A 26663-nucleotide genomic window follows, 5' to 3' on the forward strand; every position below is an offset into this window, starting at 1 on the left:
ACTAACAGGATAACAACAACTAATTCAACATACTTTATGGAACACTAAACATCAATTCTATAAATCAAATTGCCCCTTACTTAAGCGTTACAATTGATGAACACCTTAAATGAAAAACCACATTCAACTTGTTTGCAAAGCTAACTCAGCCAATGCCTTTCTATGGTGAAACATTTCCTCTTGCCCTCTATAAGAAAACGTGTTATTTGGCAATGGTGTGTCCTACTTTGAAATACATGTTAATTGTTTGGTATCTCGGTATCTCCACACCAACAGTAGCATACATACATAATTAGAAATGGTCCAAGTCAACAAAGAGCTGCTAGTGTTTATTACAAACAACTGTTCACCCTGGGTCAGTGTAACTGAGACACTACACCACTTGAACCTACCAACTCTTGAACAGTGACACAATAACCTGAAACTAGTTATAATGTATAACAAGTCCAAGTTCAAAGTGGAAACTGTTTAATTCAAATAGTGAGCTAAACACATGTAAGGTGATAATCAATGTTTCTACAGCCATACTCGAGAATTGATGCATACCTCTACTCCTATCACTTCTCCACATTATAGAATGGTTTATCCAGCAGTGCACCCATCATTAACTCATTTAAGCAATGTATCAATTATAGCTAAGTGATCACGATGTATGTAATTGTAATGTAATTGTATATAAGGCCACCCACAGGGAGAGGGGGGGCATTTTGCCCTGGGCCCCAGCCTGAAAGGGGCCCAATGAATACCTGTTTAAAAGATTGATATACTCTAATAGAGCAGTCACAGTATTCTTCAGAGGAGCAGTACTAGTGTAAAGCTTATAAATAAGGAGATATACTTGGTTATTGTCATTGTCAGCACACAATGACCTTTTTTTGTCTTTGACTTCAGCTGGGCTGAAGTTGTGATTCAGAGTGGAATCCTCCTTGACCCTGGGGCCACACTTTGACTCTTTGCCCTGGCCTCTTAATTTCTCTGGGAGGCCCTGATTGTATACTCCACATGGAGGTTTCTGTACAGCAAAAATAACAGTGATAACTTATCTATGTTAAGTTTAGACCTATTTAACGGGAATAGGTTCACATGAGTAAACCGTGTGAGTCTGCATACATGTAGATATGTATATATATCACACAACTGTTTGCCATGCCAATTGTTTTAGACCTTCATAGTACAACACAACATGTAATGGTTTTTTATGCTTACCGTTACAACAATGTCATTCTACCATGAACAAGAACTTGAGTAAACACTGGGGACCTATCCAAATCAAATTCCTGCATGGACCGTCTCAAGTAAAGTCTCTACTTGTTTACAGGGCTGGGTTAAAAATGTTTTAAAAGGAAACAAAGCCTGTGCTATTTATACAAGATAGTATTGTTATGAGCTTACCCTTTACCTTATCTATGAACGTAATATACCATAATATCAGTGATGGCTCATAGTGCAGTGACCATAATTAGTTTTCTGAGATACCTCAGGTACACCATTAAAATAAATTTTCAACATGGCAGTGTGCTAGCTCTAGGAATGAGTGGGCTGATGTTTTACTTGTAAAGGATTAAAAGATTGTATCAATGTAGTGGGCTGATAGACAGAGAATAGCAGAATCCATTCTAGAGCAGGACATGTATTGAAGAGCTCAATGGGATACTATTACTTTTGTCATAACTAAGTGGACTATTTGTGATTCTGATATGACCAGCCCATTGGATTACACATGTACGTATGTGCTTCAACTGAACCCCAACCTGCAGTTACCTGCCTAGACAGATAAGCACATTCTTGAGGAACATTTTGTATGTTTTAGAATCTGCTAAAGTGCCACAGCTTTAAATGTAGTCAGGCCATTCCAGCTGCAGCGAAGTCTTTAATATGTAGCTAGTGAAACAAAAGATGACACTATGATGGCTGACAGGAAATGAATTGTGGCACTCATGTCCTCGCTCATGTCTCACTGTAAGAAGACCAGAGGTAATCGCTGCTCGGATCGCTGTGCTGGCTATGCTGCTCCACTGATCTTTCTTCTCTCAGTGGACCATGCAATGTACGTGCAGTCAATTGTTGAGTACGTACCTCCCATGGGCGGTGGAGACAGGGGGGCCATGCTCCCTCCCCCCCCACACTTTTATGGGACGCTGTTTGCAAGAAAAGATCGAGATACTCTACTTATGTATGTGCAGTTATCAATAAGGAGAATAATTGGTGGAGAGCAGCTATTGTTGGCAGGCAGTGACTTTTTTTTTTGTTTTTTTGTTTTTTTGTTGAGAGAAAACCATCATTATTATAATGAGACACAAACATTAAGGAATCCTCGGTCACATGCGACCACCAGACAGGGTTGGTTAAAAACACCTGGGTGGGCATGGCAAGGGAGTACAAAACATAAAATAAGTATACATGCATGTACATTTAACTATAACTAAAGAGTCAGTCTGGGGAGGCAGGAAACCACTCACGACAATCCCTAGCTATAAATATTCTTTGAGATGCTGTAATACACTTCTGCGAAGCAGAATCCAAAACTTTCCTTAGAGCTGCTTTTGACACTAATATATCCTGGTGAACAAAATGTAACAGGTTCCATAAGTCTTTTACAGAAGGATGGTAGTGGCCTAGAACGCTGATTTCAAGAGTTTCATAATAGTTAGCTACCTGCACTCTGAACACAGTCTTGAAATGCTACCACAAGTTTGGCTGGCTATTTATATAGGCACCATTGTTGCAGTTATAAGGTTGCAAATCTATGGCTCATAACCATGCAATTGATGAAGCTACTGAGAGTTGCCATAAATTACTAATAGACTTTATATACCTTTAACAACAAACAAGATCCCTCGGGGATGCATGTATAGCAAGTGTATTGCTACCTGTCTCAGAGCAAATGTTTCCTTCATACTTGGCTTAATATTACAGCTAGGGCTTAATTTGCTGTCAGACACCATTTATCTGACAAGTTGAAGAGCCAGTTGAAAACCTATAAATTGATTACATAACATTATGTGAAAAATGTTTTCATATGATTTCAGTAGTGTAGCTTATACACAATACTGTTGCACTACCCTGTAATGTAATAGCTTATACACAGCTGTTATGTAACACTGTTGAATGTAGCTAAGCTACATTATCAAGACCATACATGGATGTTTAAAGAAACCTACAGCTATTCAAAAGAATAGTCCATCCACTGTTAAAATCACACACTGTAACAGGCAGTGTATATATCTCTTGGCTTCATTATCATAGTGTGTATCATGAGAACTAACTCTTTTGAATAGGTTTCCTCCAACAGCACATGTTGTGTATGCATGATTGGTTTTGATAGCAACATTTAACAGTGTTGCAAAACAGCATAAGCTAATTATATTGTTTCATTGATTACATACAGTACAAATCATGTTCCAATACTGCATGTATTAACTCCATATTTAGTAATACATGAAACTACTAGTACAAAATACTGCCTAGACTGAGACAAAATGGAACACAAATCTATTAATAATCATAAAGATAAGTGGCCTGTTTTGTGGATACAGGAGAAATGCTGACAAAATTAAAGACAGACTAAATAGCTACAGGCAATACTAGCATACTAAACATAGGTATATAACTTGCTGTAGTGGCAGCAAAAATTATCTTGTTTTCTTCAATTGTGGCACTTATATGATCCCCCTTTTAATCAGGATTCTAGTAATCCCCCAGCTACTGTTCATAATCAGATTCCTCAATTAGTGGTGCTCCCTTTTCAGCAGCTAAACAGTATTGCATATTAGAATCACCACAAATTATGAGCAAGAATTGTTATCACCCACACAAGATTACCATCTGTGAAGCAGACCAGCATTGTAGACATATGTTAGTAGCTAATGATCATATTGAAGCAGTCAAGTTACCACAGCACATCATTGGTACATCATCAAAAGTAATTTCATGCTCCACTGCACTCTGCAGTGAAACAGCATTAATACTGTGGAGCAAACCTTACCTGTAGTGACAGCCAAACAACCAGGCATAGAGCATATTTGACATGAAGACAATGCAGATATTACAGAAGATAATGATCTTGAGGACACTTTGTGACACTTTGATTGTTATCAATTCAGAACTACAAGACAACTGAATGGTAATAAATCTAATGATCCTGGGCCAGGAAAGATGTTTCCTCAAGATATTGATGACAACATTGTGCAGCCAACACACACTGATGGCCATCTGTGACAATGATGGACCATCATATCTACTAAGGGCTAAGCAGTATTGACATATATTGAGAGGAAGAAAAGTCATGCTAATAAGAGACCATGGCATATTATTCAATGGAAACTATATACATATAACTATGATATTGTTATCACTACAATTAAGGTTAAACTTGAGTACCCCATAGTTTCAAGTTCTAGTGATGCTTCTGTGTAGTGTTATGAGTAAGTAAATAAAGAAATGAAATTTGCTTGTAATTATCTCAGAAATGGCCTAACTAATTAGACATGAGTTTAATAGCTATAATACCATTTGTGTCTCTGCACTGTCATCAGTTTTCATTAAACACACATCATCTATCAAGTTGGTTAACCTGTCCTATCACATCTGCATTTGGTAGCTAAGGACAACACAATAAGACATTCTGTTCCATTCAAACAATACAAGAGTGTTCTTGTAGCTATGCAACACGTCCATGCTAAACTACAGTGTGACCCCTTTATTAAAGCAACTATGTGTCAGTTAGGGTTTAGAACAGTGAATGATTATTAGTATACAGAGCTCTACTCAATTACATACAGCTTGACAAAATATACTCTAATTGAACAGTCTGTTGTATGTTAACCCCTTAATAGTGACCCTGCAGGTCAAAAATAAATTATTTCAGCTGTGTCTGACATTTTAGATTAGATATAACTACTCTGTTAGATTATCATGTCATATCCCTTTTGATATAAAGTGAGGGAGGCATACCAGTAATGAGAGTGCCTAAAACATCGCTTTATACATGTTATACCCTCTACAGAAAATGGTCACTATTTAGTGTACGGGAAATTACTGATGTTATACGGAGATTTATAGCTTGAAGGCATTTCAAACTGAATAGGATTATAATGCAGACAGCACAAAATCATTAGCAAGCTTCATGCCCCTTGTAGTTGACAAATATATAGAAATGACCAATTAGCTAGCATAAAAACGTCCATTTGCAGCACTAGCACCATGTCATGGCCATACTCACTAGAATTAATACTACAGTGCAGCAGTCAGTGCTGCATGTGAACTGTTCTATTAGAGTAACTTTCTTGATTAATCATGCATGACTGTTCTATTAAATATCTCTGTCTTGAATATATGAAATTTTGTTATTTCTGTGGTCGGTCATACTGTTGTACAAAGGGACTGACAAATAACCCAACAACACCCTTGAAAAATTTTACTGATCTTGCCTCCTTTACAACCATCATTGAAACTGATCCCTATACACTCATAATTTATTACCGGAATTCCTATACACTGAAGCCTGTCTTAACAGCCATCTGTGTAAATCAGACTATATGATGATCTTCTTTCAAACAAATGTTACTTTCTACTTGCTCAACCAACAAGACCCAGAGAGGGTTTGTGTGTATTCGGGTGGTGGAGGTTCCTGTATTTGTATATATGTGTGTATTTGTGTCCTTCCAATGAGGAAGAATGACTCTGCCGATTATCAAGAGGTAAAATCATTTATCAAGTAATCAATCAATTAAAACACAAATAGCAAAAATATTTCAGCCATGAGAAACAAGTGCAGTACTCCCTCAGCTATCTCACCTCTCTTGGGCCCAAAAAATTTTCAGATAATTAAAGTCCATTCATTTATATACAGAGCCCTGTTAAGATACTCTAATAGAACATACACTTTTGACAAAATACTCTAATAGAGCAGTCATTTTTACCGTTTGGATAACCAAGTTTTTTTAAAAGGTAAGACTGCACCAGTAGAAAACTACTGCTTTTCAGCAGTGTTCAGATAATAGAGGAAGCACTGTACTAATGCTTCAGGCTTCACCCAGTTTTCACCATTTGCTAAATTATGATATATAGAAGTTTTGTTCAAATGATTGCATTTATTCAACTGACAAATTGTGCAATTTAAAGGCCCCAGCTTACCAATATTATTGTACTCATTTAGCTCACATGAAATTTATCAAGTCTTGAGATAACCAAAAACATTGCCTCACATGCCTTATAGCCACTACTACCATTTAGCTCTAAGGATTATGTAAATATTGATTTCAAGACTAGCACTTTAGAGCAAATGCTTGCTTCATTCTTGGCCATGTCTTAACAGTCTGTTGTTAGACACCATTTCTATAGAGCTTGGGATGTAGAAAAACTTATGGTTCAAGCCAGATGCTAAAAGCACTGGGGAGCATGCGCAAACCTGAGGAATTCATGTTCAGTTTAGCAATGCACATAATTGATCTATGTGTTAAATGTATAGCTAGCTATATACCATAAATGAAAGATTTCAGGTGCTGAAAACTCATAATAGTAGATTGTGAGTTTGCATGTGATAAAGAAACTTCCCACATAGTTAGTACACCTCATGGCATGTAATTTGATACGTGGAGCCATTGCAAAATTTTCCTCATAATTGTTCACAGTTGAGTGTCAACTGAAAGATCTTAATCCAAGGAACACATGTTGATACTTGTAGCAAGTTCATAGTTTATTCTGTTCCATGGTTATGATCATTTATACAATCTACAAATTCACTACAATTTAACCACACATCCATTTAAAAACATCAAGTATTTTGTACATTCTTCAGTTTGCAATACAATATTGATGATTATTTACTATTAATTTTAAGCTCTACATGCAGGAACATAATAGTGGACAGAAATCCAATGGTGAAGCATAGGAATATATATACAAGTGCCCTTTCTCTCTAAACTAAGGGCAAAAATAAACATCCTATATATTGTCAGATAAATCTCAAAATCTAGGGTTGTGCATGGTTTATTTCTGTTACATTCTGTAATAGTAAAACTTGACAACTTGTACAGCTACAGTAACATGTTGCTATATGAGCAAAATTAATTGACAAATTAGCTAAAATTATGAAGCCTATAAAATTATCCAGTGCGTTATGCCCTCAGGCTCCCTACATCTTACACCCCTTGGGTATGTCACTCCTTAGGCTTCCTTTATTAATACCATATGGGGTGCAAAACATACAGGGTCTGAGGTAATAGTTTCCCTGGTCAATTCATGATTTTGCAGCCTTGGGGTCTAATACTCAAGTGTTTGTATCTAGGGGTAGAGTGTTACTTTCAATCAAGACATTTGGTAAATCATTCCAATCTTGCATGGATTATTTATTTGTGGTAATCACAATTGCTTGGTAATCAGGGATAATGAAATGGAGAGGGTGGTATATACTGTTGGGTTGATTGTTGCGTACTGGTGAAGTATGGTATAGTATCTGTACTACCGTAAATGGATTTATAGAAAAATTAATGTGTAGTCTTGAAATGTGCCTATGTGTGGTTAAAGTGGACCATTGATTACAGTATAGAACAGAACTTGACCAGTTATAATCTGACATTGTCCATCTTGCAGTAATTTTTCTAGTCCATTGCTATCTTTAACCAGATGTGGATCCCACACTGAAGAACAGTATTCTAAAGATAGGATGAACCACAAAGCTATATAGCTTTCTGTGGACTTGTTTCATTGTAACATCATCATGGCATTGTGATGTGTTTTATAAACTATTGTAATCTGCTTTGACTTCGGTGAAAATCAGTTGAGGGCAAGCTTTAAAATAATAATCAGCTTTTACACACCATTACACTAAAGTTCGTGTTCTTGCCAGTTGCAGGCGAAATGTGCCTGGTTTTTAGAAGTAGCACAATTTGTTTTCAAGAATGTAAGTGTTGGCTAGCTACTGAGGCTTACTATCATCATTTTCCAACTGACCTAAGAGACCGAGTATTTTGCCTGTGCAACATAAATACTGTACTATACAGTAATTCTTGTACCACCTCCACTACTCCCATATAGCTACATGCAACACATTCACCTTTGGTATAAGGTAATGTCTATCACCAGAGTTTTGTTATAGGGATTGAAATGTACTGTACTTCATTACTGAGCTACATTTTAATTGTACATTTACCCACTAAGTTTTATAATCCACTGCCAACCATTTTGCAGCATCACTGCTACTTTACTGCATGTGACATTTCACAAAGTCTTGAGTTGACAGTGTGGTATCATGACATAGCAATTTGGTACCTAGCACTTCCATCTATGTTTGTGTGTATATAGCTTTCAAGGATGTCTCAAAACTAATACAGCACTCGGTTTTGCCTCATGCTGTACTATAGCCTCACAACATTATGTGTTATATTTTCTGTGCAGTGTTTTAACCATAACAAAAAGCCAGACTGTGATTGTTGTCAGGAGATTCATGCACATGCTATGACTTAGTTGTCCCTGATTGTTTTCCTATACAATGGCTAGCTAGCTATTGGAATTCAAGATAAAGTCACACAAAATAATGTAAATTCTGTATCAATACCATGTGAGCAGTGATGATAATCTGTGAATAAAATTTTCCTGGCCTTAGTATATTCATCTGTAAGTAAGTAATTGTGAGAAAAGTATTTCAACTGCACATGCCTGGTACAAATTCACAACAGCAAAAAAGATACTTTGTACAAAATCAATTAATAATAATGCTACCAAACTGATTGTCAGTCAATATGTACAAACTAATAATGGATTACTGTGAGCTGTAGAATGCTGAGTCAGGAATATATAACAAGCTGGTATGTCACATGTACATTAGGACTACCCTGGGCGGTCTTCAACAATGATAACTTCTGATAGGTGCTCCTAGCGGGTAAAAGAACATGAATAATTGTGTCATCATTAATACATTTACTGCTGGATATTCTCAATAAAATTTTCATTGTTTAATGAATCTTGTACATATATAGTACAAGCCTGTGGTAAGCTACTGCTTGAAATCTTCAAACCACATACAAACTATGAAAATACTATCTTGTCAGGGTTTCACTCGGTGGGTCACATATATCAAAAACAATGACCTTTCAACAGTAACTATGTGGTATTGGACAGTATGGTAGTACAGTAGACCCTCTGTTATCTGAGTGTCTTAGGTAATGGTAAAAGTGTTCAGATAAGTGAAGCTCATATATATATATATATATATATACAGAGCTCTGTTGAAATACTATAAAAGAACATACAGCTGTTCTAATAGAACAGTCATTTCCAATTTTTGGATAAACAAGGCTCTGATAACTGAGGGTTTACCGTACTGGATCCTCCCAAACAAAATGGTGCCTCCAAAAATGCAGCCATCAGTAATCATCTTTATGTAACAAAAATGACTTATGGAATAACCTTAGCTTACTTACAGGAGGCCAAAAAATTATCAAATACCCTATTTTTGGTCTGCCTATCAGCCAGCCTGTCAGCCAGCCTGTCAGCCAGCCTGTCAGCCAGCCTGTCAGCCAGCCTGTCAGCCAGCCTGTCAGCCAGCCTGTCAGCCAGCCTGTCAGCCAGCCTGTCAGCCAGCCTGTCAGCCAGCCTGTCAGCCAGCCTGGCTGAATACATGCAATCACAAGGCTAGAGGCTAGTGAAGCAGCACACAGCCACCATTTCACACCATAATGACAAATTCACTGTGGGATGTTCTTTCTGGTTCCAATGAGTGTTAGTCTCTTGGCACCCAACTCCTTTTTTGGGGGTTGGGCACTGTGAGACTAGACTGATGAGTGTCTATCCTTTCTATGCTTTGGCTTTCCTTTGAACTTCAATTAAATGGTGGTCTTCTTCTGTAAGCTTAACATGGAGACATTTAATTTTCTGTATCAATTATTTGATGGAAGAAGCAGATGTTTTAGTTGGTCTAGCTTTTAAACAATGATTGGATCACTGCTGAAAGTGGACCAGGATGAGCACGATCAGAGCCGGTAACCACGCCTCTACAGCAACCAGAGCACAGCAACCATGATCTCAAATGATCAGGGCATGATGTTCACACCCCTTAGTGCCCTAAAAACATCATAAAGCTGTAGTTGATAAGGTGACCACACCCCTTGATCTATTATGTAACTCATTTGAGATGAGCAAGATCAAAATACTCTAATAAAGCAGTCACACTACTACCAGAGCCATTAACTCTAATAGAATAGTCACACATGCATATCATAGCTGTGCTGTAATCAAAATGAAGCTTATATTGTACCCTTTATTTGCTAAAAATTTGGTGTCCAACTGCACCCATTAAAAATCAGACAGTCCACTCACTACAGGATTTAAGTTTAATGACCATGTACTAATGATAAGGGCAATTTAGTTTTATTACTACCAATACAAGTACTGAAATTTAATGTTTTACAGTAGATCCGAGCATTAACCGTTTTTTTTTTTGAAGTTGCTATAGCTACTTGACCCCATCAATTTAAAAAAAACCAAAGTATACTTCCTGTAGTCTCCAGTAGAGCTAAAATACAACCATGTGTTCAAAGCTAACAAGAATATGCTTCAGTGCTTTGAGATTCAGAACCCCAAATACAATTACTTCTATTAGAATACATTTCACTCTCATCATTAGTGAGTAGCCAGATCTGTTCCCAAGGTAAGGGTATAACTCTAGAATTGTAGCAAATGTACAATATGGTGACGTTTGACCTATCTTGTTTTGCACAGTGCATTTAATTTTCTTTGAAGATGGACACAAGTACTCAATTACGTGCTCAAAACACTTGTCTCTTTGGAGAACACAAGAATGCTTGATGACAATTATCAATCATATTTTGACAGCTGGAAATTTTGACATATTACTAGATTTTAGGCTGTATAGGCAGCAACCTTACTGACATGAATCAATATTCTTGTCTTGCAAACGTTAGATGAATGATGGCATTACTATGTCGCTATGTGGGAAAATCTCTACATTGACATTGAACAGATGGTGACAACATGTCAATGTAGGGATTTCCCACCTAGCCATGTTGTAATAGCTACCATTATTCATATTTCTTGTTTCACTACTTTTTATCACTGGATCCCTACTTCATTTTTAAACCAATTAACACTAGTCTATATTAAATATTAATACATAACTTACATTGTTAACGGAAAGGTTTAGCAAGGCAAATTCCACATTGTAGTCCTCATCCTGCAACAGAAAATCTAGTAAACAAAAACTATATTATGAGTGGGAAAACTTTCACAAATGACACACTTGTGTATCTACTGGTGGAAAAGTTTAGTGACCCTCCAGATCATGTGATATCCTCCAGTTCATGCATACTGTTGTCTCAGTGTAAGGATTGTAGCTAACCAGCGTAAAGGTTTTGTGATGGTCACTGTATTAATGAATTCAAGTTGGCAATGTATTTCCTCTAAACTAAAGGTGACAGTTACACTACAAATACACCAAGTAGTTAAATTATTGTTAAATTAAACATTTGGTTGTTCAAGCTGGCCTGGCTGGTACAGAACACTAGCTGAATTCAACATTACCTCAGGACTACATATACACTACAAGTCACCACATTGTCACTACAACTAGTCAACTACATATAATATACCATATTTATTTGGTTAACCGCCGCACCTTTAATAGTCGCTGCACTTGAGTGGTCCCACAATTGATTGTGAAAATAATGGCTTAAACATCGTTCATGAGTATCAATTGGTGGTCCAGTATGAATAGTCGCCGCATCGATTTTTGGAACTAAGGTAATAACTGCCGTGGCATTTAACCAAGTGAATATGGTATTGCTTAGTGGTATGGCAAGTAAACACTCATTACTAAAATACAGGCCAGTTAATACACTTTGCTTGTCCGAAACTTAACATGGATAAATGGGACTAGCCTTTGTATTAGATGGAGTTCATGAACACAAGGCCCAAAGGAGCATAGTACTAGTCCTTGTATAGGGAGACCACCTGGGTTGTACCTGATTGTGTAAACAGGTGTTAACAGTTAATAAGCACCCATAAAGTATTAATGCTGGTGTGGTATTTAAATAGAACGGTCATTTCAATAAAGTTCTGTTTCTTGTCCCCTACAAAGGAGAGAGCTTAACAAAATGGTTCCTGAGTTCATTGTTGCAATATTGAAAAGATAAAACTTCTATATGATCTGTACTTGTACGAGAAGAAAGAAGACCAAACCTGTATAGCAAGCAGGCTTCAAAATATTGACACTAACACTCTACAGCCTAAGATCCAGATGGTGAGCATTCCATGATAAAATCAAACACTTTTAAAATCTGCTGTATTATTGCCTGTAGACTGTATTTAATTTCTCATACATCACAACTATTGTTTATTACTTACTATCCCTGAAAGGAAGCTGAAGGCAAGTATCTCACCTTGTTGCTAGTAGCAATGGGACTGTTATAATTCATCAGCTGTGGTGGAGGTAATGGAGAAGAGAAGTCAGGAGGAATGATCGACCCTTGAGGAGCTTTCCCATCCCATCCTTCAGGTGGTACATTATCGGTGGAAATCACACTGCTTGTACTTGTTATATGCTATAGAGTAGAAATTATCATAATACAATTGATGATGCGTTTCCTCTAAACTCAACAGTGGCGGATCTAGGATTTTGAAAACAGAGTTTACTGAAAAATTAAAGTATCTCGATTGCTTTTAATGCAATGGGATGGAAAATGTAGAGTATTGTTGAGGATTTAATAGCTATAATAGATGCTAGTTCAATGCACTTGCATGCATGCTAGTGAAGGATATAGTATGATACATGTCAATACAGCAATACCAAAACAATGTGTGTACATAGAGATTGTATTTCATGATAAAAATACTATGGAAAATTCAAACACCATCAAAATCATTTCCTGCAGACAGCATATACATCACAAACATTGCTTATTAGTTGCTTTCCCTATAAGGAGGCTGAAGACAAGTATCTCACCTCGTTGCTACCAGCAGTGGGCTCTGGATAATCACCAACAACAGGAAGACTGTTACGTGGACATAATGGAGAAGAGAAGTCAAGAGGGATGATCAATGCTTGAGGAACTCTCCCATCCCATCCTTCTGGTGGTACATGATCAGAGGAAATCACACTGTCTAAACTTGTATGCTACAGAGTAGAAATTATCATAATATAGTTGATGGTGCGTATCTTCTAATCTCGAGCTCATGATGACAGTTACACAACAAATAATATACTAAGTAATTAAATTATCGCTAAATTAAACATTTGGATGTTCAAGCTGGTTGGTAAATTAGTAGAACACTAGCTAGTTGAATTCAATATAACCTTGTATGAGCTAGGACTGCAAGTCACCACATCACTGCAACTACAGGCCAGATCACATGATGTATTGGTCATAAGAAATGACATCATGAAGGTTGTAGTTGAGTAGTGGAATTTCATGCACTTTGCTTGTCTGAAACTTTTACATGGCATGAATATTAAGTGGGACAAGTTGGTTATGGTATATGAATACTTTAAAATGCGTGGGTGGAACAAATTACAGAACCTGCTCTAAACCAAGCAAGGGATAAATAATTTTACCAACTGTGTTGTGGAAATAATACAACTATTTGTACTTGTTTGTTTATACTGCAGAACAACAACTGTTCTTGGGCGTGTGGTCCATGATAGAGCTGATGTTCTTTCAAAAACGCACTGCAAAAAACCAGACTAACAGGTTACTGAATCGCTAAGCAACTAAAATATCTAGGTCCTATGGAAGCAATATTTTAAGTTACTGTTTGTGAAGATGTTTTATTAAACTTTTAGTAGTTTCTTCAAGTGAAACAAGCTCTTTGAAGGCTTGTATCTCTGTCACTGGGAAGAAATACGCCAAAAACACTTCCACAGGACCTAATAAATTTAATGTACAGCATCACCATGCCCCAGAACTGCCCATAGAGCCTACAGCTTTTGATGCATTTGGCGGCGGAAAGACATGGTAGTGACAGCTGGATCGAGCTAAGCGATGTATGGGCTGGCTTACCTGTCTTGCTACAACTTGTAGTGTTCCACCTGCCTCAAACTACACTATAGCAACATAAAAACATTAAATATGAAGGGCTTTTTGTTCACTTTAAACCTTTCATGCTGCTAAACTCAGTCGACTGGTTTTATGGCCTTCTCAAAAAGTATCGATAGGCTTCAAAAATTTGAATGATTACCCGTGACTATACCGTAACCATAACAGGAGCTCATAAATGCTGCAAGACACAAATAAAAGCATAACACTCAAAATAATTATACAGTTTCCTTTCAAAAATCAGTATCTCTTAACAAGGATGATATAAAACATGGAATGTGGAATGGAATGATAGTATCTGTAGGAAATATTTGACAGTAGATATAATAGTAGTATAGTATGTAGTTAGATTGTATGAATGTTGTAGTACATGTTTCAGTTGTATTGAGTGATGTTAATTGATAGACCAAAAACTTTTCCCATCTACAGCATATTCTGCACAATGTATTATTGCTCTACACATGTCAACATACAAGTGATGTAAAGTACATCGTGTTTATTATATTCAAGGTAAAACCTGTGTAACAGGGAGTGAAAATATTGACACTGAAAACTCTACAGTCCAGACGCATACAACCTACAGTGGATTAAAGTTTTCCATATTCTGTCCCTACTAAGTTTGGCGAATTTAGCAACTGAGTGGTGTTTCATCAAACTAAAATCTGCCAAATAATTTGTCCAATACTAATCTGTATTAGCTCTACTAACAAATTTGCCAAACATTTTCTCGTCAAAATCTTATCGTGGCAAGTTTATTCCTGCCAAAGTTTCCAGGTATATGAGAGAGGGTACTCCATGATAAATACAATATGGAAAATTCAAACACTTTCAAAATCTGCTTTATTGTTGTCTATAGACTAGCTGTACTTAATTTCACATACATCACAAATATTGCTTATTACTTGTGAAGGCATGTATCATCTTACCTTGCTGTTAGCTGCAATGGGTTCCGGATAATTACCAACAACAGGAAGACTGTTATAATTCATTGGCTGTGGTGGAAGTAATGGAGAAGAGAAGTCAAGAAGGATGACTGACGCTTGAGGAGCTCTCCCATCCAATCCTTCTGGTGTTACATGACCAGTGGCAATCGCACTACTTGTGTTTCTTGTATGCTACACAGTAGAAATTATCTTGTGACAGTTGATGACATGTTTTCTCTACACAATACACCAACACAAATTAAGTAATTAAATTATTGCTAAATTAAACACTTGGTTGTTCAAGCTGGTTGGTACAGGAACACTAGCTGAATTCAAGATAACCTCATATGAGTTAGGATTACATATACACTACAAGTCACCACATCATCACTACAACTAGTCAACTACATATAATATATTGTTTAGTGGTATGGCAAGTAAACACTCATTACTAATGCAGGCCAGATCACATGATGTATTGATTATCAAGAAATGAAATGACATCATGAAAGCAAAAGAGTATGGTGGAGAGTTGAATGCATTCACCAAACACCCTGCATAAAGTAACAGCTCAGCCTTATTTCAGAACAAAGGCTTTGCCTTCATCAACACCAATCAACAGTTTTCTATCCCCAATGAAGGTGTTGATTTGATGAAAGGTGAACTTTACTCAACAGGCCATACTGAGAGTTAGACACTCTCCCCCATACAAATATTATGAACTCTTGATGAAAGCTGTGGTTGAAAAGTGGAATTTAATGCACTTCGCTTGTCTGAAACTTATGGGACTAGCCTTTGTATTAGATGGAGTTCATGAACACAAGGCCCAAAGGAGCATAGTACTAGTCCTTGTATAGGGAGACCACCTGGGTTGTACCTGATTGTGTAAACAGGTGTTAACAGTTAATAAGCACCCATAAAGTATTAATGCTGGTGTGGTATTTAAATAGAATGGTCATTTCAATAAAGTTCTGTTTCTTGTCCCCTACAAATGAGAGAGCTTAACAAAATGGTTCCTAAGTTCATTGTTACAATATTGAAAAGACAAAACCTCTATATGATCTGTACTTGTACTTGAAAAAAGAAGACCAAACCTGTATAGCAGGGATTCACAATATTAACACTAAACACTCTACACCAGATGGTGAGCATTCCATGATAAAATCAAACACTTTCAAAATCTGCTGTATTAATGCCTGTAGATTGTACTTAATTTCTCATACATCACAACTATTGTTTATTACTTACTATCCCAGAAAGGAAGCTGAAGGCAAGTATCTCACCTTGTTGCTAGCAGCAATGGGTTCTGGATAATTATCAACAACAGAAAGACTCGTTGGCTGTGGTGGAGGTAATGGAGAAGAGAGGTCAGGAGGAATGACCGACCCTTGAGGAGCTCTCCCATCCCGTGGTACATTATCAGTGGAAATCGCACTACTTGTACTTGTTGTATGCTACATAGTAGAAATTATCTTGTGACATAACTTCAGTTGATGACGTGTTTCCTCTACACAACTATACACCAACACAAATTAAGTAATTAAATTATTGTAATTAAACACTTGAGCTGGCTGGTATAGGAACACTAGCTGAATCAGGGGGCCCACCACGCAAAGCCTAGATCCGATCCCATGGTGAAGATTTGGGATTTTAGCTAGTATTTTAATATTTAAAATATTGTAATTGTATTTCAAATCTGTATAAATGCAGTAAAATAGTTTACATAAAGCATGAGTAAAGGAATTTTGAAACATTACATCATGATGTAGCTACACACACACACACACACACATCACAGTGCCACTGTCTTGTATCCAAACTTGTTTGCAATTGTTCAATGTAAGCTAAGTGGTACCAAGTCTCACATCGATCGCAACAGACAGGCTGTCACATGTGAAACTACCATTTTATCACGTGACATGATTGCGTTGTTGGACAGTGTGCAAATCTTGGTTATAAGTAAGAAGCTGGTGAATAAGCTTCATTCATTAGGCTTTGTTACTTCGTTGTGGGTAAGCGTTACTCAGAGGATAACTAACGAGATTAGTAACTTTGTTACTTTTAAAAATAATATTATGTAATATTAGACTCGTTACAGTAACTATATTACTTAGGTAACGCGTTACATTTATAAGTAAAGTAACTTGCATTATATTACCCGTTTTTATAGCGTATTTCGTTATATCACTTAGATACCACAAAAGTAATAATATTACGTAATGCGTTACTTATGTAACGCGTTACTCCCAACACTGGCAACAGATCAACTGTATCTGGGCAGTGACATGTAAAAAAATGTTAACAGTTTTAAACTTTGAACCTGGTCTCTTATTTCTAAGTATGGGAAAGAGAGTCATTTGTTTAGCATCCAAACATCTTAATAGGAGATCCCTCATTTTCACTTGATCATAACAAATGGTGGAAGGATCTTGTCCATTTGCTAAGCTGGTACAGTATACAGCAGAAAATAAGTCACAGTCCGTTGTTCCTGATTGAGTGTTCACTTGTCTAGCTTCAATTGTGAAACAATCATTCTTGCTGTTTACCAATTTAGCAAAAACCACTTGCATTGTAGTGGTTATTCGTGAATTAAGGTGGCGATAAAGCAATGACGCGCACAAGAAGCCATAGCAAATACATATGACGTAACATATCATATACTACGCAATTTGTGGTAAATCAGGCGGGGGCTAATTCGGCGCAGAACCATAATAAACTTACCAAGCGTAAAAACAGCCACGAATAACAGGTGAGTTGTTAGCAAAAACAACAAACAGCTGCTGTTACACATTTCAGGTGGAATGTAACTCACCTTTACAACAAATTGACAACCTTGACAACGTGAAAACAAGCGCTACTAATAATTATTATTTGTTTCGACTCACCTTACAGCCTGTTACAAACATTATCTTTTCTCTGCCACGAAACCTCGTATGAATGGTAAGCAATAGTGTCTGAATAATTCTACGTATCGGTATATCATATGTCCATTCTATGGCTTCTTCGCTTAGTACGAACGGTGAAACAAGGCTATCATCTGCTTTTAAACGCCATATATTTCGACTTGTAAATCGCTTCCACTTATTGATACGTAGGATGATTCTTGTAATAGTATGCTTTCATCATGTGAAGTATTGGAGCTAAAACTTGAGGTTATTGAGAGATAACGCGTCTTCTGTGGTCCACTAAGTACCACCGATTTCTTGGTTTGAGAGCAGTTCTACACTTTATACTCTCTACGAATGATAGATTCCTGTATGCATAGTTTATTTGTATGCAAAATTAAGTACTAGCTTTCAATATGTCTTAAATTGAGACCATGTTGAGACACAGCAGATTGTTGTCAAGAATGCGCGTTATTACTTTAGCGCCACCTTAAGTGAATCATACACAATAATATCACTGGATTGTAAGACAGGAGAACTACAGTACAGCCCACGGGTAACGTCGCACGTACACACATGACTGCCGTGACGTGTGCTCGAGTGCCCCATGTGGATGCAGCAAGGCTACAGTAATGCTCCACGATAGCTAACTTTACTCGAGAGCATCACACAAGACCAGATAACAGGTCTAACCTATGGTCTTGGGAGGCGGCACTGGCTCAGTTCCGCCAGCTGTGAAGTCTCCTATTGCAATGCCTGTGTTGTAGCTACCGAATACTTGGTAACTTAGCTACTGACTTGACCTCGACTCTGTCACGGACTACAGTCAGTACTGTAGCTAGCAGTAGCTACCGTAAACCTAGATGTATTGGTCACCAAGTAATGCCACAGAACCCCATTTTTCTAATTCGTATTTTCTTTATCTACTACGGATAGTTAAAAGAATGGTCAACCGAAGTTTTAACTCTAGAAGCCAAGAAATTTCGAAGTTACAGCGCCTCTACGAAGTGCTAACAGTAAAAAATCGATTTGTACAGTGACAATAAACTATAGGCGTTTAATAAAACGATCATCTACCAGTTCACTAACATTCCCTGGGCTTCTGTAGTAGGTTCTTTTAGGTGTCTTTTCTGTAGGTAAATTCTTTCTTTTTCCCTTTTTATGTTGTTCTTCTAGCTTGTTTTCCATAGAGACGTGTGGGTGGAAGGGAGTGCCATAAAAATAATAAAAATAAATAAATAAATAAAACGATCATAACATACGGATGCAGTCCTCTACCATCGAATTCTCCCTTGAATTCTCCATGAACAAGCAAATCCATTGCTGGGTAAGTTTTGTCTTCCAGGCCTTTCCTAAGTCCACGGGGGACCGGCGAAGGCGAACGAACGTGAGAAAAAGCGATAGTGAACCACTTGTTCAACGCAAGGCAGACTAACGCTGATATCTTCTGTCTCCTTGAGAGTACTGACACGAAACAAAGATTGTGGAACTCCTCTTGCTTTTGGGATCACGATGCTACCAAGGTTTTTGGTGTTATCACTTTCCTTCATTGTGAAACAAGCGCTTTAGAATTTACGGATTTTTTTTTCGTTTTCGTAAATATATTCCACCCATTGTGTTCTGCGGGCCCAGCGTGCGTTTACTGCATTCTACTGTATAATTAGCTAGCTAGGCTTGCACGAACATAATTATGGGACTGATCACAAATGTTTACGTGAGTTAAGTGTTGTATGAAGTTACTAAACTCAGTAGCAGGTGTTCTCATGTGTGGCGAGTTTCTCGCGCGGCTAGTGCATATTCACGCGATATTCCACTGGTATTGTACAGTACATTGCAAAAGAATGACCCCGCGAGAAGATGCGAGCATTACTCGCATGTGTATACTCGCGACGTTACCTTTGAGCTGTACTGTATTATCACTGGATTGTATGACAGGGGAACTATTATCACTGGTGATTATCACTGGTGCTTTGTTTTGAACTGGCTGGCAGCTTTAATGATCACTTCAGGAGAGCCCCATCAATTGTAGGCTGGTTTGAAAGTTCAGTTGCATGGGCAGCACACTTCTTACATCTGATAGCACTGGTTGACTTTTTGTAATTGAATGGCATGGCAACACAAAATACAGAGAACTTTCGCATTAAAACATTTCCTCATTTACAAGCCCATGTAATGTGTATTATACTTCAAATGGCTGCAGACAGCATTTTTGGGTTTTTAGCCCAATCTTGTATGGAGCCACAAACTTGAGATGTAATATCATTTGCAGAAAGTGGCCTGGTGGAGGAATTGTCAACTATTGGTTTGCTGTTATCCCGACTTTTCTTTAAAGCCACACCACTTCTACTTGAATCACACATGCGTTCAAGAGAGTACACTTTTCTTTAACTTTCTTGACAAAATTACATACTTGAAGTCAGTGGCCTGGAGGAAACTGAAACAGTAAACCAGGCTGTCCAGAACATAATCCAAAACTTAACTCAGGGTCTTCTCTGTGCCTTTCATTAATGTATTATTCAATTATGCTAATTAAATTACCTTCATTTTCTGTGGTATCCATAGTCTGGATGACATCTTTCTCATCATAGCCAGATAGGAGAAGACACTTCATGACATAAGGAGGTAGTTCACGTTGCATAGAGACATCACATTTATAGAGTGGGTATCAAAGCTATGGAATAGACGATACGCATACTAAACTATTCGAAAGAAAATGATCAATTAGGCTTGCGTGGTGCCGAGTCTCAAAGGTGACTCATTCTTGCGAATCCCATACAAAAGTATGGGCAGTGAATAATAAATACTTTAGGTTTAAGGAAGAAAATACATCCCTCCTGGAGGAAGACTGAGTGTGGCCCCGACTAGACATTGGGTGACCTGCAGTTCGAATCCTGGGGTTGGAGGGATTTTTTTCCTTACTTTGGCCCCTTTTCTGTTACACTTTTCCAGCTAGAAGTCATTAAGTCTAAGTCCTTGAAATTAGGTTAGGTAATCCTAAGGCTGCAGCACATGTTGCTGTAGACCTTCAGTGCTGGTCACTGTAAAGTGTTAATAATAATGAATGCGGCTCAGACAATAACTCACCGCTAGAGCTACGGGTGCGGCTTCTCAATTACAACACATTACTTACAAGTTAGAGGAATTTAATTTGTTGTTGTCGAAGAATCATCAGTAGCTGGTCTATTGTAGACGCAATGACGCGACTTGCACCTTTCGCCCATTGACCACAATACATTCAGTCACCATTGTGACGTGTTAAAGAATCACGTGTTAATTAGAATATTTATGGTACGCATATCGTCTATTCACCTGTTGAATACAGAACAAAAATAATTAGCTACAAAGAAGCAAAATGGTTACTCTATGCATTATTGTCCAAAGTAGAATTCTTATGTCAAACATTTTCTTAAATTTATGGGGGTATGAAGTTAGCATGCAGTTACTGTAAAATTTAAAATAAATGATTGGTGAAGCTATGATATCACTTCTTCTGTGATATGTAGGACTTCCATAACTGAAGAGACCAAGACTGAGATAAAGACCTACTGTATGTATTTGCATAGCTGGCAGTGGCCAAAGAATTCTGCCGGATTGCTGACCTCACACAAAGCCTTAATTTGACAGCGACAAAAATTAGCCCAATAATTCAGTATGCAGCATATTATCATTTTCAAGTTGTACAGCCACTAAACTAGTTATACGTTATTCTTAACCGCATGACCGTAGCTAATATAACTCACCAAGTTACTTATTAGCTACGCCCGGAACCAAAATGCCACACGGTTATAGGTCTCCAAGGCAACTCCAGAGGTAGTCAGAGACTTCTCAAAAGCCCGCTCCAGAGTCTCTTGAGCGGCTGAGTCTCCTCGGCTGAGTCTCCTTCCCAGACAACAGCTGACGGCTCGGCAGGAACGAGCAGGAAGCAGCCCAGGCACTGACATGCGAGCTAACACTATAATTGGTAGAAGAAAAACCAATAAAAACGTTATAGCTCAAGAAGAAAACAACCTGAACACAAAGGTCTTCTTTCTTTGCAGCTGACTACATGTGCACCTGCACCTACTTGAATAGGTGAGATAAATTTACAGAGAATTTTTTGAAGTTTTACGGAAATTTTTATCAAGATTTTAGGATTCGTATTGGATTGAAAGGTGGACTTAAAGATTTCGTCCAAGATTTGGAGATTCTCAGAGATTTTAGACTAAACGATCTGATTTGGAGGATTTGAAGAGATTATTAAGATCTAAAGGATTTCACAGGATTTTTAGTGGATCGAGTCTCAAGATAAGCCTAGATCCGATACGTGTCGGGCCCCTCGAGCTGAATTCAAGATAACCTCATATGAGTTAGGATTGCATATACACTACAAGTCACCACATTGTCACTACAACTAGTCAACTACATATAATATATTGTTTAGTGGTATGGCAAGTAAACACTCATTACTAATACAGGCCAGATCACATGATGTACTGATCATCAAGAAATGACATCATGAAGGTTGTGGTTGAATAGTGGAATTTAATGCACTTTGCTTGTCCAAAACTTACATGGATAAATGGGAATAGCCTTTGTATTAGCAGGAGTTCATGAATGCAAGGCACAAAGGAGCATACCACTCAGGATATAGTTTGCGTAGCCGGACCCTATTTCTACTGATCAATTGGAAATTATAAGCCCCTTCTCTCGAAGCAGGTACTCATAATTTCCAATAGATGAATTTCATAACAAGGAATTTTAAACCGTTGCCCCTACCAACCTGAATTTTGTAGGTGTGAATGTCAAAAGTAACATCTCCAATTTTTAACAGGATAGCATATATGGGTCATGAGATATGACATTTTAAAGTTTGCAGTTTTCCTATACATTATCTATGGGAGGGGGTAACAGTTGCCCCTTCCGGACAATCACATGGATAATGTATGGAAAACCACAAATTTCAAAATGTCATATCTCATGCATGATCTATATATTCTATTGCTTTAAAATTTGGAGAGGCTAGATTCATACCTACAAATGATGTTAAATTGAAGAATGACATTAATTGTTTTCCCACACATTATTATGTGATTGCTCCTTCTCATAGACAATGTATGGAAAAACGACAAACTTAAAAATGTCATATCTCATGACCTATGTATGCTATCCTTTAAAATTTGGAGATGTTACTATTGACATTTATCCCTACAAATATTGTAAAATTCAGGTTGCTAGGGGCAACTTTTGTTATTATGAAATTCATCCATTGATAAGCACCGAGGGGCTCATAATTTCCAATTGATAAGCACCGCGCAGAGAAATAAGCATTTGGATTATGTAAGTGCCCTCATTTTTCAAGTGTCCTGATGAACAGGTTCCACTGTGCATCCATTTCTTAAGATATATGATTGATGTACTGTGCTACTGCATGGTGTCTATGGATAAGTGACAGCATAATTATTCTTATCAGTGGGTAGAGGAAGGTATGAAAAGTAGAGGGGGAGGGGGGCTGAGTATAGCTATTTGTGGCTATACATGCACAGTGTGCAAAGTGCACTCAGGCCTTCTAGGGGGATCTGGGGGCATGCCCCACCAGAAATTAAAAAAAAGTGCTATGAGATTGAATCTGGAGGCAGTTTTAGCCAATAATCTTAATCACACAATAAATAGTCATATAGCAAGTAAGCATTGCTATAATTCAGCATTATTTACTCGAGCTATTAATCACTACAGCGACCCTGCAAGCACGTTTACAAGCGTATATGGTGTTGATCATGTGATACGTGTTATGACATCATAAAACACCTTTGTTTGGGGGGGGGCTTGGGTCCCTGTAGCCCCCCCCCTCCACCACCATGTTATCTGTACATAGATAGTTGCTAGTCAGTATGTGTATCAGTCCAACATCACCTATAAATACTCTTTCAATTACCTGGCTGTATACTGGTATGTGTTATACCCACACAGTGGGAACCAATCTTATAGCGTTTTCATGACCACTTCTACAGCTATTAAAAGAATGTTCTATCTCAGATTTTAATTGTAAGGGACAGTTGTCTAACCAACCAAATTAGTACACAGGCTCCCTTTTTTATGTGGCTCATGTCATAACAACTTAATTTTCACACACCAATAATAATACATGTACACACACTGTATTCATGTACCAATGTCAGACTGTATAATTGGTAATTGAGTACTCATAAGTACCAGCTACATGGAACCATACCCATGTATGTAAAACATTTTATCACACCATAAACAGTTCACATTTTTCATGCACAAACAACTGTTTCTTATTCAAGTATGTAAAGCACACACTCTCTATTGGAGATGAACTTTCATATAGTTTTCTGGTACTCATAACTCATTACAAAATGTTATTAAACACACATATGGTGGCATAGCAGAGTTTGCTTATATGGCTTTCCATGAAATTTAATTTGTATAAATAATTATTTAATGTAATTTCCATTATTTACTCTTGCTATAACTTACAAATGGTTTTAGCAAATGTTCTGTACTTTTTACTGGATATAAGCTAATACTAGTACACAGTCTAGTCCAAACCCAACTGCTAAATTTGCTTTAGAACATGAGTTACAGTTTTTTCCCTTTATACTAGAACTAATCCTACAGTTTACACACAAGAGGCTTGATACTTTTATGATACACTATACTAAACAACGCAAACCATTGTGCATTTTTATTTTCGTCTGTTAGCTTCTCAATCATCACATATTTATCTTTCGGGTTGACACTCCTAGAAATCGTTTTCTTTACTTCCACGTTATTCATCATCTAAACATGCTATTTCAAAATGGCAAACGCTCTTCTTTGGCAAAATTACTAAAGTAGCTTGTGTGAAAATTTCATGTCTATTGGATTAAAAATGACAGAGTAGTTCTAATTTAAGTGAGAGGGTGTAGAATAGCAATATGCGTGCGTTTGTTGCTATGGGATACAGGTACCAAAATTCGTCAACATGTCACAGACTAATTAAGTGACCATAATATTTCTTTTAGTGCAAAACAGGCTATGTCTTGGGAAGCCTTGTATGAACTGTACAGAGCACCCTAGAAAAGAAATATTATGGTCACTTAATTAGTCTGTGGCATTTTGAGTGGCATTTTGAGTGTCAATCCGAAAGATAAATATGTGATGATTGAGAAGCTAACAGAAGAAAATAAAATGCACAATGGTACGTGCTGTTTAGTATGTGCTGTTTAGTATGTGTAAACTGTATGACTAGTTCTAGAATAAAGGGAAAAAACTGTAACTCATGTTCTAAAGCAAATTTAGCAGTTGGGTTTGGACTAAACTGTGTACTAGTATTAGCTTATATCTGCAGTAAAAAGTACAGAACATTTGCTAAAACCATTTGTAAGTTATAGCAAGAGTAAATAATGGAAATTACATTAAATAATTATTTATACAAATTAAATTTCATGGAAAGCCATATATAAACAAACTGTACAGAGCATCCTTATATTGTATGTAACACATGCTTTGAGGTTATGTTATGGTGTTCACACCTCTCTGCAGGGGTAACCAGGTTATGACTTACAAGGTTTCTTAACCTAGTCATAGATTATAGAGAGGGGATAGAAAACAAATTTTTACGTGCACACTCCTCACCTACAGTTCCATTTACACCTTTTAAAAACTCTCTTATAAACGCTTGTAGAGAAAATTTGTTTTCTTCGGGGTGTACAGTAGCACAAGGTGACTTCATAACTCAAAGCAGAGCTGCCTAATCATTGTTGTCGAGGAGTAAGCCGTGCCACAAATTCGCACTTCAAAGGGCATGAATCGTTTTGAAGTTGAACATGTTTTGCCGCTTTCAGTCATAACAACCAAAGGACTCTTTTGTCGAAGTTTTAAAATGTTTTGGGGTGTATGGCATTGATCAGTGAATGGTTACATCTGTCAAGAATTATCCAATTCCATTCCTGTCGCTGGTAAGGTGTACCACAAGCTCGTGGGCTGGTGTAGGTGAGGAGTGCGCACGGCAATAAAACTTGACCAGGCAGCAGATAGTGGATGGAACGCCTAGATACACAAGTGAGCATTACCAAAGAGTACTATAAACCATTTCGTTCCACTAGATAGTGATAAAGAATCATGTAGGGCTGATTGTTAAAATAAATTTTAATGAGTCACGTGATAGTTTTCTATCCCCTCTCTCGATAATCTATGACCTAGTACTGCATAACAAACTTACCACTACATTGATATTTTCAAAATATCGCGATCTATTGCTAAAATGATAATATCGCTCAGCTGATTTATTGTGTGAAGTGAATGATTTTCAAAGTACTAGTGACTGTTCATTGACTCAGCTAGTTGCAAATACACTCCTGGCTACATAGTGGATGATATTTCACAGGATTTCAAAACAAACACTTGATTTTAGTAATCCTTGAAATAACTATGCAATTAAATTCACTGTGTTACAACCAGTGTCACACTCAACTTGATCCTATCATGGGGAAAAAAAATTATGAAACATCTCAACTATTTGGGATTACACCCACCTTCTAATGCATGTTATGGACCTATTACTCAAAAAAATAAATAAAAAAATTGGAAATTTAGGACCAAATTAGAAATGCATTCAATATATACACCTATACCATTGCACTAAATTATGTACATGTACATGGCATAAATTAATTGGTGCTCACATTATTGACATCAGTTTCACTGTCCTCAGTGGCCCCAGCAGTGTTATCCATGCCTTCGTCAGGGTAACTAAAAATATATTTTAAAAAAGGAGCAATCAGAAGCCATACACAGCCATTTCATTTATTTATTTTTTTCTTCCC

General features: G+C 37.3%; 1 protein-coding gene across 3 annotated transcripts in view; it reads right to left on the minus strand.

The window, feature by feature from the left end:
* The window catches only part of LOC136258873 (uncharacterized), a 76325-nt gene that overhangs the window by 48207 nt on the left and 1455 nt on the right, over positions 1–26663 (minus strand). The window contains exons 2-8 of one of the 3 annotated variants that reach the window (XM_066052235.1): positions 26523–26589; positions 16255–16425; positions 14975–15163; positions 12959–13129; positions 12396–12557; positions 11141–11191; positions 8621–8874 (exon numbers count right to left, since the gene is read on the minus strand). In XM_066052235.1, the coding sequence (XP_065908307.1) occupies positions 8830–8874; positions 11141–11191; positions 12396–12557; positions 12959–13129; positions 14975–15163; positions 16255–16425; positions 26523–26573 (840 nt within the window). In that variant the 5' untranslated portion in view covers positions 26574–26589 and the 3' untranslated portion in view covers positions 8621–8829. Of the gene's footprint in view, positions 1–8620; positions 8875–11140; positions 11192–12395; positions 12558–12958; positions 13130–14974; positions 15164–16254; positions 16426–26522; positions 26590–26663 lie in introns of those variants that run through there. The other 2 variants (XM_066052234.1, XM_066052237.1) reach the window with 2 other exon arrangements.

The sequence above is a fragment of the Dysidea avara genome, chromosome 6 (assembly GCF_963678975.1).
Source record: "Dysidea avara chromosome 6, odDysAvar1.4, whole genome shotgun sequence".
NCBI classification, from domain to species: Eukaryota; Metazoa; Porifera; class Demospongiae; order Dictyoceratida; family Dysideidae; genus Dysidea; species Dysidea avara.